This window comes from Erpetoichthys calabaricus, chromosome 11 (genome assembly GCF_900747795.2).
Source record: "Erpetoichthys calabaricus chromosome 11, fErpCal1.3, whole genome shotgun sequence".
In the NCBI taxonomy this organism is placed as follows: domain Eukaryota; kingdom Metazoa; phylum Chordata; class Cladistia; order Polypteriformes; family Polypteridae; genus Erpetoichthys; species Erpetoichthys calabaricus.
In genome coordinates this window covers 18,897,712-18,918,420 of record NC_041404.2, presented here as the reverse complement: position 1 = coordinate 18,918,420, position 20,709 = coordinate 18,897,712, and the positions used below count along the sequence as shown (strand labels likewise).

The 20,709-nt window shown below is 38.9% G+C and overlaps 1 protein-coding gene across 1 annotated transcript; it reads right to left on the bottom strand.

Moving 5' to 3' along the window:
- Nucleotides 1-728: 728 nt before the first annotated feature.
- Nucleotides 729-19,715, bottom strand: endou2 (endonuclease, polyU-specific 2). The gene is made up of 6 exons (XM_028812621.2): nt 19,579-19,715; nt 16,943-17,048; nt 15,264-15,385; nt 11,482-11,594; nt 5,774-5,927; nt 729-1,415 (listed from the first exon to the last, which is right to left on the bottom strand). Exons 1-6 carry the CDS (start codon nt 19,678-19,680, stop codon nt 1,170-1,172), a joined length of 843 nt encoding a protein of 280 aa, XP_028668454.1. The 5' UTR covers nt 19,681-19,715; the 3' UTR covers nt 729-1,169.
- Nucleotides 19,716-20,709: the final 994 nt, after the last annotated feature.

The window sequence follows — 20,709 nt, the reverse complement described above, 5'->3', positions numbered from 1 at the left end:
AAAGTGTGCAAATGAACAGGCTACCAAATGAAGTTTGGGATCAAATAAAACTGAGAAGTGGCAAAAACCAGAGAAGTTACATGTAAGTCTGTCAATATGTATTGTTATTTTCTTTATATATATTAGATTGACTAAATATTTTCATGTTGAACTGTTTTAGAACAATATTGTATATATTAACAAATGGGGGCGGCACGGTGGCGCAGTGGTAGCGCTGCTGCCTCGCAGTTAGGAGACCCGGGTTCGTTTCCCGGGTCCTCCCTGCATGGAGTTTGCATGTTCTCCCCATGTCTGCGTAGGTTTCCTCCGGGCGCTCGCAGTTAGGAGACCCGGGTTCGTTTCCCAGGTCCTCCCTGCATGGAGTTTGCATGTTCTCCCCATGTCTGCGTAGGTTTCCTCCGGGCGCTCCGGTTTCCTCCCACAGTCCAAAGACATGCAGGTTAGGTGGATTGGCGATTCTAAAGTGGCCTTGGTGTTTGTGTGTGTCCTGCGGTGGGTTGGCACCCTGCCCAGGAATGTTTCCTGCCCTGTGTTGGCTGGGATTGGCTCCAGCAGACCCCCGTGACCCTGTCTTCGGATTCAGCAGGTTAGAAAATGGATGGATGAACAAATGGACTAATTTCTTACATTTTAGTCAAATTTCTTTTTCAATGTGATGGAAACATTTTAATTATATTTTTATTATGTTAAAGAATGCAAATAAAAATAACTATTCACAATTAAAACTAATTTTTTCATGAGTTTAATTTTGCAGATTTGTGTTTATTCTTGGCTACCACCATTTTATATTTTGAACTGTTTTGTTGTTTCATCTTTGTTTTAACGTGTTCATCTTGTATGGTGCCTTGTTATTAAATTCATTTCCATACCAGTCATTGGGACCTAATGGTTAGAGCACTTGACTGTAAAACATGAGGCTGTCGGTTCTTTCTCCATCATTGGTTCCATCTGTGAGCCTGAGAAAATCTTTGTTCAAGCACTCATACTTATCAAGCTGCATGAGATGGCATTTGCTAGTGCTGTATAACAAGGTCCGTTTATAGGTGTGTTTCTCTCATCTGCATATAATTGATCTTTTAAGCGTATGTGGTTTTATTGTAAATAAAAAAGACAAAAACAGCACAAATTAAAAGGCATCTGCATATGTCATAATGAAGGAGACTCATGCCTTACAGATATTTGATAAGAACTGGATACGTTGTTCCAATATGCTTCTGATTATAGTGGTGGCAGACAATCTCCACCTCGTATAGGCTAAATGAAAGTTTAACTCGTTCATTAGGTGATGTCAGAAAGCAGAGAGTATACAGGGCAAACTCAAACTCTGGACTGACTCCAATGAAAATGCTCCCCTTGGGCTTGATTCCATTCTTCCAGCTGAACTGCAGGGCCATGATGTGCTTGTTCTCATCAGGCTGGCAGAGAGAAAAATAGAAATGCTTAATACTTGCTTGTAATGCTAAAGAAAGAAATCAACAAAGGTCATTCACAAACAGCCCCATGGGCTTAGATGGAGACAGAGGTAAGATATCTGTAATTCAATTTGAGATATCTAAAATGCATTTCCAGATATCTTAAAATTCATTTTGAGATATCTCTAAATGTTAATTCGGCTTGCCATACAGGTAGGTAAATTAAGTCAAGCAGAGCAGGCTTAATGAAGATAGCAATAAAAAGAGTTAGTTACATTGACAGACGTCCAAGTTTATCTCTTTGATTTTCATCTGAATCAGCAGCTCCCTTTTCAAATGCCACTATAGCTTTCTTGAAGATTAAACAAAGCAACACTACTTGAGTACTGGAACTGTAACATGCCAGTACTTAGTCCTACCAAATTTTGAAAAAAAGAATCTAATAAAACTGGACCCCATTTCTTTGCAAGGACACTAAAGCATTTCCTTTTGTTTTTGTACATGGCATGATTACATTAGCATTGAAAGTGCTGATGCACCCAGGCTACTGAGTGATACATAAATTGCCTCAAAATGAAGATGTGTTTCTTAAATTCATCCAGAGCAGGGCGTCAGTAAGGTGCATCCTTAGTTCTAGACTGTGTGACGGATGGCCGGGGCCCATGCCTGGCCGGAACGCCCCTTCACCATATCTACCAGGGGGACAAAAGTGGGGAACCCAGTATCTCCCCCTGGACGCTAGATGGTAGCCTCCCTGGGTTGCAGCGGTGCTTCGGACTCCCCCAGGGCTTCATGGGGGTTGGAGTTCTGTGCAGCTCTGTGGGGTTCTGCAGGCGCCAACAGGGGGTGCTGCAGCAGGAGCCGCGGGCCCTTTTTGGGCACTGGTTTCACCTTACCCAGAAGTGCAGCCGGATGTCGCCAATCAAGCACCTGGAGCACTTCCGGGTACCCAATAAAAGGGAGCCAGTGACCACCACTCAAGGGCCAGAATCGGGAGGAAGCAGATGAGGTTGCCAGGGGGAAGTGGTGGTGGAAGAAAACTGTGTTTATTTGTGGGTTTTGGATTGCTGTGCTTTGGGACTGTGTTGTGGCTGGAGGGATTATGGGGAAGACATGCCCTCCAGCTGAAGAAAAAAAAATAGTTTATTTTATTTTACCCGTGCCTCCCGTGTGAATCTGTGTCGGGTCGGGCCAAATATAGCGCCTTTTCTTACAGCTGTCCCTTTTTGGGTTTTGTCTTCCACTGCTCCACTTCTATTAACTGGCCCGTCTCAGACTGTGAAACCAAGAAAATCAAATCTTTGTGTGTGTGCTAACCTGAATGTTATGTTACATAAAATGCATCGTGTTCCCCATCAGCTGAGATGAATCACCACCAACTGGTCAATTTTGAAGTTATAATGGTACTTCTAGTAATTTAATTTAATTCCAAAGAGAGGTTGTAATCAGAATATAAGTTTAATGTCACTGTGCTCTGTACAAAAATCCACTCACATGTACAGGCCAGGCCAAAGTTAGCACACAGGGGCTGTCAGCATTTAGAACTGCCAGGCAAGCATTTGAAGAGAGAAAGGTACAACTACGAAAATGGGCATTGTACTACTTCTGTATGTTAGAGATTAAATTGAATCATTTCCTGGCCTTGTTTGGAACCTAAGTAAGGGCCTGCCCATGGAGAAGACAGTATAAAAGACTTGGACAGCAGCCAAATACTTTGAAGCCGATGGACGGGTGGAAGATTGCGTCATCCGTCCTGAAAATCCTTTCAGTGCAGCAATGAAAATGACAAACTATACAGATAGTGTTGTCATGGCTTCCTCGTCTGTTATGCCACATAAATCGTCATTAAAGAAAGCTGTTATTTTCTCTTTTACATTATATCTATATAGTTTCAGGTTACTTAAAACATTACAAAAGAACTTATTCCAACTAAGGAGCTATCGCCCCCTAAAGGAACAGAGGTATAGGTAAGTAAATTAAAAGAGCATTAATAGACAAATTCTAAAGGAATGTGCAGAAACAGAATGCATGTAAATAAAGAGATGACTAACATAAAAAAACAATGGAACAACTACAAAATCCAATGTGTTGTGCTAATTTAGTTTATTCTGGCTATGATTAGTTTTTCTTTATTTGGTGCTAGTTTTTTTTGTTTAGGCAACGAAACATGGAAAATTAATTTTTTTACTTTCATTTTTCAATGTATAACACAATATGTATGAGTTCATTTTAACACAATTTTTCTGAAATACAGCTGGTAAATGGCCAGTCCAGTGGATTTCAATGTTAATTTAGAACGGTGGTTCTCAACCTTTATAGACTTGGGACCTACTGATAGTTTTACCTATTGATGTTCATTGAAAGTGAATTGGTGAAGTGAGCACGATTAGAAACGGGAAATAAAATAAAATCAAAAAGCATGTGGGTGTTTTTTTATCCCCTAGGTGAAATAAGTGTGAATAGAAATGGGAAAAATGATACCACAGCGTTGTCAGTCCATTCGGTTAAACTGGGGGTGGTGGTCGTGTTCCTGTCCCTTTGATGTCACTTCCTATACTGGCCTTTAAAGCCCCCACCTTTCCTCCATCCCCTCAGTTCTGTTCTGGACTCCATTCTGTACACATCAGTACAAACCTTTAAACCATTTTGTAGCCAGGGAATAATATACGGGTGGCTGCCCCAAACCTTTCTGTGGCTTTTTTGATTTTTGTGACAGTTCTTATATTTGCTTTTTAAAGCACATTGTGATAGTGTGTTCTGAGAAAAGGGACATCATAATTAATCGATTTTACAGTACAACTGTAATGGCATTCCTATTTATGTCTGTCCTGACAAGCAAAAGACATTCAATTAAATGGAGAGAGAGAGAGAAGTTAGGAGCAGGCGCTGATACAGTGCATTGCCACACCCACCACATGACAAATCACCTCAGGATCCTAGATTGGGACCCGAGTGTAGCCATGCAATGGGTGACACCAGCACCACAGTAGTTCAGATGGAGTGGAACCAGTGTGAGGTTTTTTATGGTGGCTGGAGTGCCAATTCTGCCAGCAACCCCCAACTTTTCCCTGCAGGTTGGATGGTCTACATGCAGTGCTGGATACAAATTAATGTTGTACCCAGGACGGAGCAATTGCAGGTTAAGGGCCTTGTTCAAGGGCCCAACAGAGAAGAGTCCCTCTTGGCATTTACAGGATTTGAACCGGCAACCTTTCAATTACAAGTGCGGATCCCTATCCTCAGAGCCACCACTTCGCCCAATTAAATGAAGAAAGATAAAAAAGACAATAAAACGCCATAATCCTAGGCACCACACTCCGTATAGAACAATAGTATAATATAAAAGACAGTATACTCTAATTGGAATAATGTCAGCTTAATGTCAATGAGAACAATGTACAGAATGTTAATCAGTAGGCCTCAATGTTGACTTAGTTTGTGAGCAGAGGTCAACAACAAACTGCTCAACTAACCTAAAGAGCCCAAAGCAGCCAGCCACCTCTATCGAAGCTTAGGGAGTGAGTCCGGTCAATCCAGGGCAGTCTGGCATGTTCATCAGGGCTGACTGAGGTGCAGCACCCTCCCAAATTTCTGATTATCCCTATAGGTACTAGATTGAGTTTGCTTTAGAGCACAAAATTTCAGTGTCCCGGACAGACCTCCATCAGGTCTTAAAATATATCTTGTTTTGCAAATCAGCAATGTTTGATCCTCAGAAGCAGAATATTCTTTCACTGTCTCCTGTGAGGCAGATACTGCCCAAAACCAGGGCTACACAACCCTAGCCAAGAACACATGAGACTGCCATGTTGCTCATACATTTTGGTAAGTAAAGGGTAAGACATGATACTCTGTCTTCTTGTACATGTGGCATGAACTCAAAATGATTCCATCTTTTCATATTCTGTATCCTATAATAGTATTTGCCTTTTAAAGAAGTTTGTGAGAGGACTTATTTTGAAAGGTTCTGCAGGTTCAGTGAGTGGCTTAATCTGTCCTGTTGAGATCAAAGATGTGATATGGCCCAAGAAAGCAATTTACTTTAAACAAGCAGAATCAGATGTTTCAACCCCATAGAGTTGGACATCATTTATAATTAGTAATGAAAGTTCATGGCAGGTTTCCAGATAGGACACCAGCTCCACTGTACATGCATTCTACACAAAAACATCAAAATGAAGTGCATGGGTGATTTCAAAGGAGGACACATTTGGATGGCATCCTTTCACATTAATAGAAACTATTATTATGGCCTTTGAAATCAATAAAAAAATAAGTAGAGACTTGATAATGTCATTATGATTGAGGCATGATAAAGACATAACAGGGAAAAGAGCAGGTGTCATGCATTGTGTTCTTACAGTAGGGGACTTTGCGTCGACATTATAACCCTTGTAGTCAATGTGCCCAAGTTTCTCTTGCATGTAGAGCTGAATCCAGTTATGGAAGCCAATGACTGTCCGTCCTCCTCTGGTCTCACCCACAAACACATGCTCAAAGCCTGAAGAGTCGGGCCTGCAAAAGCCAAGAGCCAGTCAGAGCACAATGAGATTAGCCTGGCAGAAGTCTGACTTCATACATTAGACAAAGTATTGATACTGGCTTCTGGAAAAAGTCAGCTTGCTGCTACACATTAACTCATCCATCTTTTTAATAGTCATATCATTTACGTTTTCCAACATACAGTACTCAAAATAGGTCCGCATGTGTTTAACACCATCAGCATTCTTATTTCAGCATTTATTTTCCAATTATTTTAATAAAATGAAATGTAAAACAACAAAAAGACATCAAGCATTTAGTAAGCATGGTGCTCATGACAGGCAGTTTCTAATATTGGCAACAGTTTGTGACCCTGGGAAAGCCGCTTAACTTTTCAAGAACTTGGAAGTCCTGGTAGACTCATCATTATCCATAACCATTCAGTGTGTGGAGACAATAAAAAGACAGATGGGGATGTTTGGTTTTATTGAACCTACACTGGGTGGAGAACAAGCGAGTACAGGTTATGGTTAATCATACAATACACCTATGGGACCACTTCTGAAACGTTGCGTTCAGTATTAGTCTTCATATTACATAACAAATATAACAGCACCAGTCCAAAACTGACTGTAGTTACGCCAGACATGGTAGCAAAGAGGTGTTGTTGAAAGTGGGATATTCAAGACCTTAACATCTCAACTAGCTCCCTGTGACCTTGTATTGCTATAGGCATGTTCAGTAAATGAATTGGTAGATGGATACTTGATTACAGATTCCAAAGATCTTAGAAAATGGGTTTGTGTGCTGGCTCAAGTGTATGTCTGGTTAAAGCAAAACTGTTTATCAAAAAGATCTCACTGGTAACTAAAAACTGGTCTGGTGTGAGCAAGTGCTGCTAGTGTTACTTGCTAAGCTCTAAAAAGTTGGGGTCAGTTCCTGCTCCCTTAAAGTTTTAGCCCATACACTAAGACATGTGTGTGAGATTGAAGAGTGCCTTGAAATTCTCCCAGAATGGGCCCATTTTCTCAGAAACAGATGAGTGTCCCATCCTGGATTGCTTTTTGCCTTGTGTCTTAAAGCAGAACAAAACTGGCTTAAAATATTTAGGGACTGAAGAAAGTCTGAAGTGGACACATAGATAGCTAGAAGAAAAAATGACTGAGTAGGACATTAGGAAACAAGACTTTTCTTCAAAAAATTGTTTTATCTATAATAATAAAAGGCAAAGTCCTCACTGACTGACTGACTGACTCACTCACTGACTGACTCATCACTAATTCTCCAACTTCCCGTGTAGGTGGAAGGCTGAAATTTGGCAGGCTCATTCCTTACAGCTTACTTACAAAAGTTAGGCAGGTTTCATTTCGAAATTCAAAGCGTAATGGTCATAACTGGAACATATTTTTTGTCCATACACTGTAATGGAGGAGGCGGAGTCACGTATTGCGTCATCACGCCTCCTACGTAATCACGTGAACTAAAAACAAGGAAGACATTTACAGCACGAGTCACACGCGGGAACGAAGGTAAATGACGTTAATTTTTGACTGTCTTTTAATACTGTGTAAGCATACATATTAACACATGTGCAATTAAACGTGTGCATTTACGGGGTGATTTCTCAGGCTTAAAAGCTCGCCTTTTACTAAAAAGGTAAATGCAAAACTATTTTCAATCATTCTATGATCTGCTTCTCACAACTGAAGGCACCGTGGCTGATGTTACGTCACTTGCTGTCCGACCATAAGCTTTACCTGGTAGGTAACCGGACACTCACTTCACTCCCTTTCGGGAATCGAACCTCTGAGGTTTTCTTTTGTTCTTAATTAAAATTTAAAACCAATACTTCACCGCTGCTAAGCCCCTCTAGCGCTGACGTCTGAGGTTCGATTACCGTAAGCAAGTGCAGTGAGTGTGTAATTACATTCACGGCATTCGTAGTCTGATTCACAATCTGATTGTATGGGTGCTTACTTCCAGGTAACGCTTACACTTGCCCACCAAGTCAGCTCGAAGTGATCACTCGAGTAAAGGCAGCTTCACAAAAAAACTGATCCTTAACAAAGTGTTATTAGTATATTTTCCCTCAATTTAAAAACGTTTTATTTTCTTCTTAATAAAAATTTAAAAGCGGTACTTCGCCGGTGCGAAGCGCGTGGATTTGACCGACTGACACATACAGACATATTCATGAGTGCAGGTACTTCGGAAAGAAAGCACCGTGTAAACCTAAAGTTTAAATTAACTTCATACACCTACAAAAGGTTGCCATTCATTTCAGGCAAGATTGCTTTTCTTCTGTACAACTATACGTTGCATTCTCAAAAGAGTGTGCTTGCACGGCTTCGGATATAGATATATATATATATGTATGTCTATATATAAATATGTAAGCTTATAAGTACTGCCTTACTTCTCTTTAAGAAAGGAACATGTAATGATACTTGATTTAAACGATTCCATGTCTTCCTGGGTTTGCGTAGCTTATTGTCTAAAAAGGTGAAACCCTCATTTATAAAACTTTGCTGCAGATGACTTAGCTTATTGTCAATATCTTTACACGTTTTTTTAACACTTATTGACTGAAACGTGCTTTTACGAAAAAAGTTAGGGCTTTGCTACAGGATACACCCTCCACAAGTTAAGCAAGTAAAAATAAAATATATATTTCTGTTTTATTTAAACCTTTTAAGTTCGTATGCATAGCCCCATTTGGCTGTTTAATTTTTTTTTTTCTTTCTTCAGTAATATTTAATCTCCTTAAAGAAAAAGAACATATCCATTTTACTTTTTTTCTATCTCTGTAGTAATATTTTACTGTAAAAGAATAACCAGTATTTAAACTTTTTATGTTACTTTATACATTTATTTTACACAATGTTGAAAAATTAATAAAAAACCTACATATTTTGGCAGCTGCTGCTTTCATTTTCAATAAAATGAAAAAAGCTCTCCAAGAGAAAACGTCAATAAAGAAGAAACAGTTTGCACTATCTAAAAATCAGAAACCCTCATTTATAAAAGTTTGCTGCAGATGACTTAACTGAAAATAAATGAATAGTTCCTATGTGTATAATACATATTTATCTATTTTACTTATGCCTTTATTCCAGCAACTTACAACATCTGAGGTACAATTTGTTACATTACTTTTGTTTTTTGCAGCACAGGCAGGTGAAGTGACTTCCTCAGGGTCACACAGTGGTGTCAGTACCAGGATTTGAACTGACAAGCTCCGGGTTTACTGAAATATTACTGACGAAAGAAAAAAAACGAAAACGGGCAAATACGGCTATGCATACAGATGTCCATCCGTCCATTATCCAACCTGCTATATCCTAAATACAGGAGCCACTAAGTAGATATGTATATATACAGTATATATATATATATATGTATATATATATATATATATACAGTTTATATATATATATATACAGTTTATATATATATATATATATATATATATATATATGTATATGTAAATTTGTATATGTATATATATGTTTATGTGGATGTGTATATGTGTATATACGTATGTATATGTAGATATGTGTATATGTAGATATGTATATATATATCTATATGTATATATATGTTTATGTGTGTGTGTCTGTGTATATTATATATATAAAAGACAGCAACACGCATAACAATGACAACACAATTACATTGACAATCATGTTACGTTATTTTTAAAATGTTTCCTTTTTTTTTTTTCATAACCTCTTTAACACACTACTTCTCCGCTGCAAACCGTGGGTATTTTGCTATATATATATATATATATATATATATATATATGTGTCTGTATGTGTATATACAGTATATATATTTATATATATATATATATATATGTGTGTATGTATGTATGTATGTGTGTATATGTATGTGTATATATATGTTGATATATGTATATATATGTGGATGTCTATATGTGTATATATATATATATATATATATATATATATATATGTAGATATATGTATATGTAGATATGTATATAAGTATATATGTTTATGTATATATATGTTTACATAACCTCTTTAACACACTACTTCTCCGCTGCGAAGCGCGGGTATTTTGCTAGTTTGTTATAAAGTTTCTTTTCTAGTTATGTCTTGACCTCCCCTGTATATGTAAGTAGGAGAATTTGCTAAATGAAGGTTAATATTGCAATATCCTCCATCCCACTAGTCTTACCATTCCACCCTAACACTCTTTCCCCCTAAAAGTCATTAAACACAATCTTCACATTCTGCAGACTAATCCTTCCATGGGACCCTTTTTTCCACATCTTTCCTTGACCACCTATTGACTACCTGACTTTCACAAACTTCTTTCCTGCAGTTTACTTCACAAAAGAGAGCCTTGTTCCCCACCAGGTATCTTGAATTATAGCATATGACACCAGCAGTACCCTTGTATTTGGCCCCTCAGGTAAATTCAGTATTAAACAACAGGCCTCATGTCAGTCTGAAAAATCTTAATTACGTTACAGCATTTACTGTAGGAATGTCCATCCACCTATATGGGTGAAGGAGTGAGACGACTAGCAGACCTTTCAAGGAGCATGTTTGAGTCATTAAAATCAAAGACCTTAGAAAGCCTATTGTAGAATTCTTCACATCCTATGATCATCGTTACACTGATCTTTCTGTTTGTGTTCTTTCACAGGAATCCAAAGACACTTTTCAAAGAAGAACAGAAGACGCTAAGCTCATTCTCAGCCTGGGATCACATTTTTCTCCAGGTCTTAATGACCTACTAACATTTTAATCTTTCCCTTCATCTTCTTCAATGGCCATTTTTCACACCTAATCTCACCTTTCATCTGTCCTGACTTTGTTCTTCATTCACCTCCTATACATGCTACCTGCTCTTTCCTCTTCTGTTATGTACCTGATGAAGACTATACATTGTGTTTCTTAACCTCTTTCCTTATCCGTGTCGAAATAAACTTTAGCTTTTTGTTTTGCTTCAAAATATTTTTATATTATTTATCTTTACACAAATCAAACTGTACTTTTATAATTATTTCATTACCCACAAAGAAAGTGTGTGCATTTAACTCTCATTATCCCTTCAGATATGACCATAAAAACTATGGTGAAATGTTACTAATACAAAACATACTCCTCAGCCATTTAACACATGTACATCCCTCTCTTTCCCGACATGACTACTCCATTGCAGGACGGTAGTGAGCTGCTGATTATTCCAAATGCATGGGACAGAAGTCAGGACGTAAACATGTACGCCTTTGGAGGAAACTGTTATGGGCTGGGAATCAAATTCTTCATTAGGAGCTCTTAAGCTGTAGCTCTGACCAGTGTACCATCACGCCACCATGGCTGCACATTCAGTTTCTTAAATATATTGGGTCATTGAAATAATTTTAAAGCAAAGAATCTTGTTCCGAGGTTGATTTGTGTTATCATTTACTCAAATGTTTTCTTTACTCAGGATTGGGAAATCCAGGCACATCCACACAAACACTATAAATTAATACGAGAGCCTCTAGTTCAGACAGCAACCTGAAAAGTGGGAACAATGAGTACATACAGTAGGTGAGGGTACCTACCTACTTGAGCCCTTCCTGGCATACAGCTCGAACCAGATGCAATGCAGCTGCTGTTTGAAGTCCGACAAGTCCTTGGGTGAGAGTTGTTTCTCTGCTAGGTACCTGTGAACAATCTGCAGTGAAAGCTTGAGTGGCATAGAGACGTATAAACGAGAAAAGGTCAGCATGCTCTGTTCTTTACCTTAATTAAATATCATCTGATTATGCAATGAGTTCCCCCAGCTCAATTGTCATGCCACAATAGTGTTGACCACGGAATACGCAAACCAAACGGTACAATCAGGTCTGCTGAGTGCAGAGTCAGCACAGGACTAACTGGTTAGCACTGATGGTCTGGGAACCCACATGCACTGCAGATTCCAAATGCTCTTTCAGCTTTGTGGTTCTGACTCTGGAACACTCATTCTTAGGCCGCATCCACACTACTACATTTTCATTTAAAAACACAGACATCAGGATCTGTTTTTTTGCATATTGTCCATGCTACCCAGGCATTTTAACCCCCAAAAGCAGAAACTATGAAAAGAGGCATACACTGCTGAAAACGACGGCTTGGTTATGTAACATGGATGGGTGAAAACGTAAACTTTTAAAGAAACGCAAACTTTAATCGCACTCTGATTTGTTCATGCTTAACACGTAGCTGTTACCTGATTGGATTCTGCTTATTACAACGTCTCATTTGCTGGACAAAAGGAACATTAATTATAAATACAAGATGGGGGACACTGTCATACAGGAAGCAACCTCTGAAAAGGATTTAGGGGTTTGTGTTGATGCAGCATTTTTATCAACTACTAAGCAATGCACAGTAGCAATTTAAAAGGCAAATAAAATATTAGGTTATTTCATAAACACTGTCTTATTTAAATAAAGGCACATTATGCTCAAAATATATGACACACTAGTACTGTGTGCAGCTCAACAAGAAAGACATAGCAGCACTTGAAGCTGTGCATCCCAGGACTTAAGGACATGTCCTACTCTGACAGACTCGGTGAATTAAACCTGTGTAGTCTCGAGCAGAAGAGACTGTGTGGGGACCTGATCCAGGTCTTCAAAATCCTCAAAGACATTGATAAAGAAGATCCAGCAACATTCTTTCAGCTTAAGGGTTAATCACTACTCAAGATCATCAGTGGAAATAAAGGGGAAGTGTGTTTAAGATTGAGGCCAAGAAGCACTTCTTTATACAGAGTTGTGGGAATCTGGAACAGACTACTGAGACGTGGAGTTGAAGCAGAAACCTTGACTACCTTTAAGAAGTGTCTGGATGAGATACTGGGACAGCTTAGCTATTAACTAAACAAACGGGCCTGATGGACTCAATGGACTCCTCTCGTTTGTCAAATTTCTTATGTTCTTATGATCGGTCACCCTTCACAGGAAAATACATATTTCAACATAGCAGACATAGAGATATTACTTTGCATGGTGCATGTTTTGTTGCTTACCTAAATGCATCTAAATTGAGTATTGCACAGTTTGAATGCCGCATACATGTGCAAAGACAAATAATATGCCATTCGCTACAGTTTTCAGAATACAGTACAGCATTACCATCCCTACAAGAATTTTTCCAACAATATGTGCCCAACGTAGGTGAACATCTACATCGTAATGCATTTCTGGATGTGTTAGTGTGGACAGAGACACTTTTGTAAATGTGAATATGAAAACGTTAGAGTGGACGGTAATCATTTTCATTTGAAAACACCATTTTTAAATGAAAATGTAGCTGTGTGAACGTAGCCTGTCTAATAATCTTTCTGATTATTCACATCTAGACTGGGGACCCAGCTGTTCTACAGAGCCTTTTAACTGCTGACCCTTCATTACAATCCTTACTACACAATATTATCTTGGTCTGCTAGTTTTGAAAGTTGTCTCTGGGAATTTTGCAATGTGCTCTGCGCCCTGTTCTGATTCTGTAACTGTGTTTCACCAGCGTACCTTCCTGTGCAACCTTGACTAGCAATAATGTGATGGGCCATTTTGTAATTTTATACCATAGGCCTTTCTGCGATTCCACCAGATTCTTCAACACATACTGTGCAACAGAGAAGCCAAGGGGTACACTCAGCAGAATAAATTATACATGAAACTGTAAGAGAGGAATGTTAATTACTGTATATACTCGCATTTATGTTCTCCCGCAGATAAGTCGGGGCTTGATTTTACCGTATAATTTCCGGTATTTTATAATGTCGGTTGTATAAGTCAAATGCGGAAAACTCGCGTTATTGGTCCAAGAGATTATGATATGCTAACGCCCACCTGAGAGAGTAACCACGGACCACACTGCCTTTTTTTTATGTATTGAGCCTACATGACCACACGGTAATACCTATTCCAAATTTGCGTTTGTACTGTTTTGTGTTTTTTGTATCTCACACACTCATACACCTTTATTGTAAGAGCATCCCTTATCTACGATGGAGCGTTCCATCAGAAGAAAATATGAAGCTAGTTTTAAATGAAAAGTTGTTGAAGTGGCAAAAGAAATTGGTAACTGTGCTTCTGCAACAAAATTCGATGTGTCGGAGAAACTTATGTGACATTGGAGGAAGCAAGAAGATGTAAAAAAATCAAAAGTGTCGTATTTTTGAACGGGCATATAAGTCGGGGTCTGATTTTATAATCGATTTTTCAGGTCCTTATATGCAAGTATATATGGTAAGTAACAAACATGGACAATATTACACTTTTTAAACATTCTGGGAATGTCAAATGATCTTTAAAATGTGGTTCTTTCATAATGCAAAGCCAAACAGTTTATTTAATATGAAAATGACCATAAGAAAAAGTTAATTTCCATATATGGACATATTTTACATAAATCCTAAGCCAATTATATATAAACTATATATAATTCTCATCTTTTCTTCCGAAAACTGCTGCTCCTGGTGAGGGTTGTGGTACTATACATAATTAATATACAGTTTATAATCATATATATTTAGTACATAATTATATTATTGTACATATAAATTACGGAGATTAAATGTTAGTACGGAGACATGTCTTTAAGAGTTGTCCTTAGTTGTGTTTGCAGCGGTCATATTTCTGATTTACTTTACCATGAGCACATAATTATTTTTGTGATTTCATTCCCTTCCTACTTGAGCGTTCACATTCACTTCTCCGTTTAGCCCCCCCCAGGGGTAGCTTTTGGTTTCCTTGTGGCGATTCTATTTGCTAAGGCATTAATCAGCATTACTTAGCAGCTTCGTTCATTATAGTTAAAGTCAGCAAAGACCCCAATGAGTAAAAACAGAAGTCTCTGATGCACCTTTTAAGAGTATTCTCGTATAAGTGTGCAATCTGTTAACAGACTAAGGTGTATCAGGGTTAAGGAGTACATCAGGCAAGCTGGTTTTCTATTCAATAAAATGTTAAATGATGTAATTTAATACATTCTTGCGCTCATGACACCATAAGGTGGCAGGGTGTTACATTCTACTTGTAAGAAGCCTGTCAGTCTGTTCTGTTTATGATCTTACTTCGATACTCAAGAACGGAAACAGTTACTTTGCATTTGAGCACCCCAGCAGAACACTTGTGTTACATGCACTTTATGAGTTTAGAAAAAGAAAACGATCACAAATTCAACTTCTGGACCCACTTGTCTGATCACACAATTACTAGCATGTCAGAATAATTATCAAATCAGGATATTTTCCCAAAGATGTATAATTAGCAGCCAATCTACGATCACATTTTAGGACTCTGCCCCCAAGCACAAATGAGTTCCGATTTACGTTTTCCGTGCTGTACAGTACCTTCATGATGGGAGTCTTCATTACTGAATCCAAAAAACGCCGAATTTCAAATTCTTCTTCAGGGGTGACCACCTCCGGTTCACCAGCATCACTTTCGTAGTTATCAAGCAGTGAGATGAAGGCTGAATAAAAGAGTGAGGTTTGTGTTGCTTGTTAGCTTTCAAAGTAAAATGAAGAGCAACAACGAATCAGCTTATTGGACCTTTGTAAACCTGACAGGAACAGAAGGCAGGTTTCTGGAACTTTCTAAAATGAGCTGTTGAATTAAAACTGTTAGATATCACAGTGTAGACAACGAGACAAGGTATCCTAATCTATATATATAAAATTCTTTTCGCGTTTGAAACGGAAATTACGTATGACCACGTGATATGGAAATTACGCATGAAACGGAAATTACTGTACGTATGACCACACGATATGGAAATTACCTATGACCACAGAACATATTATAATACAGGAACTAATCACTTCATTTGTGGACGCCATTTTTATATTGTCTTTACGAATTGTTATTATTTGCCACCCTCTCCCATCCCTCCTGTCTGGACTACAATGCTGAGCTGTCCGCCGCCAGGCGCATTCTGACAGAGAAGTTTTATTTATTCGTCCATGTGACTGTCACTGAAACTGCCACATTGTAACTTTTTTTTAGTTGGCAGTACTTGATAGTAGACGAGATGAGGAAAACAGCTTTGCGTCTTTCTACTTTTTAACTGCGCCGAGCTGTAAACAATGTGAAGACGAGACCACCTTCAGCTGCGAGGGGTCATGAGAACAAAGTGGACGCTGGGAGGCGCAGAATTTCGGGCTGCTCCACCGAGTCGAGAGCTTTGCAGTTTCGGGCAGCATCCTCTCTTCTCGCACTGTTTGTGACACTTCAAGTCCCCCGTCGGCTCCTGGGAGAGTGGAAATCTTTGCGAATGAGTGTAATCGGCGCCATCGAACCACGACTCTGTTTGTAAATTGCCCTGCACAACTAGTTACTGTCCCTTAAGGTAAGTTTGGGACACTAAAACCCCACAACATTCAAGGTTGCTTTTGTGATTAATTATTTTAACAAGTAAATCACAGGCATGTAGTGCAAGGTTGTCAGGCAAAAATGTAAAAATGTAATTTCTATACCACAGCGGTCGTGTAGCGCCTTTCACAAGGGATCTACTACTTACCTGTTGTGTTATAGCACCTTTAAAATGTAGTTTACCCGAAACCACTCCAGTAGTGCTCAATGTATCTTTACTTCTTAAATGTTAATGTTTTACTGTTTAATAACTTACACATTTTATTTTTTTCCCTTGCACTCAGTGAGCGAAGCCACTGGGTAATCAACTAGTCTTTTATATAAACGTCTACACGTGGAAGTGTCCCGGAAGTGATAGGTGGAGTCGGGGTAAGGGCTCCGCCTCCGAGGATACGCAAGCGAGGCCAACACATCGGCAAAATGAAACGTCTGAAGAAACATTCAGTTACCTGACATCTTGACATTTCATTTTTGTTTCTGACGATTCCAATAGTTTCTACGACCCCGTGCTTTTTACAGCACTGGCTTACACAGCTAGTCCTCTGATAATTATTAATATGAACTTGTAGTAACATCTGAAGCGCTAATGTTTCTTCTTTTATTCTGGTAACACTGAATGTAGAAAATCAGAGGAGAATTCTAAAAAAGAACATCTTACCATGAAAGGTCTCTTTTTTAAAAATGTTCTCATCTACAAATGCAAAGAGAGGTAAAAAGGCTCCATCATTGCCATTGTTGCCAGGCTGCGCAAAGCCAGCTTTACCCTGGAAAACATCAAAACACAACCATCAGCATCCAAGGACATGAAAAGAAATAAAAAGAAATAAAATGTCAATTATGAAATAAACAGTTGCATGCAAAAGTAGAGCAAAATATAAAAATGAGTACATAAATTGTGAAAAGATCACATAATTGAAATAAACTCACCTAATTATTATGAAAAGCCATCTAACTATTATGAAATACAAAATCATTTTTCATTATTATTATTACAGGTTTTATGTCACAAATGGCCTTATTTTATAGACTGTTTTTAATGCACTTTGGCACAAATGGTATTCCATAATCTGTGACAATAAACTGATCATCTGAAATACTCAACCTAACATCAGAATAGAAATTAAAAGGGGCTGTTAGGATTTGAAATGTCCGCATTAAAGAGAAGAAGGAAGAGCAAGCCAGTCAACCTAAAAGAAAAGAGAGAAGTTGTTCTGAAAGCCATCTAGCCATATTCTGAACTCACATATCATGATAACCCTGCTGATGTGATGCTCCATAACGTCATTTCATCCACTATCCCTGACTGCATTTCCTCCTGCTTATAACAGTAACTCATATTTCTGGTGCTTGAGCCTTCAGTGAATGACATTACTACCAAGTGTTATTTTAGTGCAATAATTGCTGAGTATTTCATGAAGCATAAGATGTGTTGGTTCAAAAACAGATACTTCTGAGGGCCTGATGAGGACATGGCCTGGCATAAACTAAGAAAGTATTCAAGACTGGAGGTTACGCAGTTAGTAAGCAGAGGTTCAGCTGCTTGGAAATGCAGTGACATTTAGCCACACATTAGGCAATCTGGCGTAGTCAGTAAGACATTGGACTGCCTGGTTTAACATAGGCCCCTAACTCACAGAGGCCAGTGCAAATCATTACTCTACAATGTAGAGTAGAGTCTATTAGTACTTTTACATTATACTTTAATATTTCTGCCCCTGCACAAAAGTTTCTTTAATATTTTTTCGACAGAAAGGACTATATAAAATAAAGACTGTTGACAAATGAAATTCTAGGGTAGTGATGGAGGAGGCAGGTTTAAGGCTCAGGCTGCATTTACATTGCTGGACTAAAAGAAAACACAATTCCAATTCTTAGTTTTTATGCCATAGTTCAAATAATTGCTCATGAATGTAGTGGGTTTTAGTGCTTAGTGCCACTGCCTCATAGCTCCAGAGTCAAGGGTTCAAATCCCAGCCTGCTCACTGCCAGTGTTTGTATATTGAAATTAAAAAAGATAGAGACTGCTGGTGCCAAACAGGCATCTTCACAGTTAGACGCCCGATTGTCCACTGCATTCTAGGGAGATCTCCTTTGAGAAGGGTGTTCTGTAATCCCAAGACCCCAAGTTTATATGCTACTGCTATCTTAGGAAGGATGAGCAGCTGAGAAGGGAAGACTGTTCCTCAAAAAGAGACATTCAGAGTCACCAATAAACCTAACCTGCGTGGTACAGAGCTACACAGAGAGACCAGGGGGAGCATTGAGCTCAGGTCACTGGAGCTTTGAAGACCACGTTTTGTTGAATACTTGCCACACATGTCTATATGGGAGACAGTTTAAGGGCTCAGGTGATGGTAATTCTCCACCAATCCAGGGGGTGGCGCTGGGTGATAACACTCTTTTTTCTCCCTCTGCTGATGGGAAGATTGATGGTTCTCCTCCAATAACGTCACTTCCGGTGGCCATCCACCGGAACCTGCCTCATCCTGCCCAGCAGCCATATGACAGGAAGAACTGCCATCTTTGAAAGTCAGAATAGAAAACCAGTCTAAGAAAACTCGTTTTGCGTTTTCAGGCTCAACTTTATAATAGACGGGGTTGGCCACAAAGTGTCCCTAAACATTTACATTGCCTTGTGTTTCAATTACATACTGTAATATTTCCATTCCATCAGTTTAGTTTTGCCTGGATGCGCCTTGCCTCCATCAGCCTTTCTCACTATGTCGGAGCTCTGTCTTACCAGCAGTCCCATTCATTCATGCTTGTGTTGGGTCTGCTGTGTCACAAGGAGAATGAAGTGCAAATACCATTTCAGTTTTGAGAATCCAGTCTTGCTTGCAAGTGTGCTTGCACAGGCCATGTTTTGACAGATTTAGGATTTACTGTAGGATGCAGATTTGGATTGGATTGACTTTATTGTCATTCAGACCATACAACAAGGAGTGCACAGCTGAACAGAATTGTGCTTCTCCAGGCTCAATGTACAAACATAAACACAGAAACAAGTGCACGTTATCCAACAACACATAGACCTAATAGACAGCATAAACAGACAGAATATATGTATAATCCAGTAGACAAATTGGTGAATAATTGTAAAGAGTTCAATTGACCTCCAGGAACTCGAAGGTGTAGTTGACTGGCTACTCTAAACTGGCCTGTAATAAACTGCTGCCCTCTCCAGGCCTGCTTCTTCTCCTCCGCTTGAAGCTACCGATTAAGGCTCTGGACCTAATAACTGTGAACTAGATTAAGTGGGATCAATTAAATGCCCATCTTTCTATGCACACCTACCTGTAAGGAGATCTTGTAGTCCTTGCCAGGTTGTAACCTGTTCACATCATTGTCCCAGAGTTCCTGCGCCACCACAGAGAGCTGAGGGTCGCTGTCATTCATGGTAGGGTAGCTGCAGGTGTTGTGGACTCACAGCTACAGAAGGGTTCAGATTTCTTATAAGAGGGAAAAAGAGGAAAGAACAATCAATCATCTGATTTTTGATTTTGTGTACTGCTCAGTTCGATCATGTATGACCATCACGCCTACGCTCAAATCTCATGAGTTCTTTATATACATCTCACTGTACTCCTGAAATCTGAATGAGGTTGACAGCCTAGTTTCTGCTGTTTTTCTGTTATAACAAGGAACTCCTAAGGAGACTTTACATGTACAATACACTTACCACACTAAACAAAAGTGGAAGATATCATGTGCTTGTTAACATAGCTCATATGAAAAAATACTGTGGTATATTGTCACACATGTGCATCAGATGGTCACCATCTGAGTTCCTCCCAGATACGTAGTTCCACCCCAGACCAAGAAGGGACACTGCCACGAACTGCATTTTATTCCTTTTCCACCAGAGAATGAAGAAACTACCCAGTGAGGGCATCTGACTCCATCCTGTAAGCTCCCTGGGCCAGAAAAATATGACCACTAGAAGGAGGCGTCTCTTCATGACCGAGCTGCCAGAGAGATGGAGCCCCTCTATGACTTCACAAGAACCCCTAAATTATTTGTCCCTGAGTTAACTGGATGCTGCTACTTTGTTATATTTTGACGCCATTATGCATTTCTTTTTCTGTTCCCAGTTGAAGCAAATGGTGACAAGTGGGTTGTATTTTGTCGAGACTGTCATTCCCTCCAACAACCTCAATATTTTTTTGTTGTGGCAGTTTTATAATCCTGTATGAATTGTATTTTGATCTCTGCCATATTATTTTTTGTGATTAAATTTAAATGCAAAGAATTATTATTATTATAAATTTCTGTTGAAGTTCAAGAAGAAAGTATAGAAAATTGTATTCTTAAAATTGGTAATTTGCATGTAATAGAAAAGTATTATATGCACATGAGACAAGTAGATATATTTCACTAAGCATTAAAGATGTAAGAGTTAGCTTATACTACATATATTTTTATTAC

Excerpts from the sequence above, each read along its gene's own strand:
- endou2 (XM_028812621.2), bottom strand. The coding sequence starts at position 19,680 with ATGAATGACAGCGACCCTCAGCTCTCTGTGGTGGCGCAGGAACTCTGG. Across the intron at positions 17,049-19,578 it reads ACTACAAGATCTCCTTACAG|GGTAAAGCTGGCTTTGCGCA; the intron begins GTAGGTGTGCAT and ends GATGTTTTCCAG. Across the intron at positions 15,386-16,942 it reads TAAAAAAGAGACCTTTCATG|CCTTCATCTCACTGCTTGAT; the intron begins GTAAGATGTTCT and ends TCTTTTATTCAG.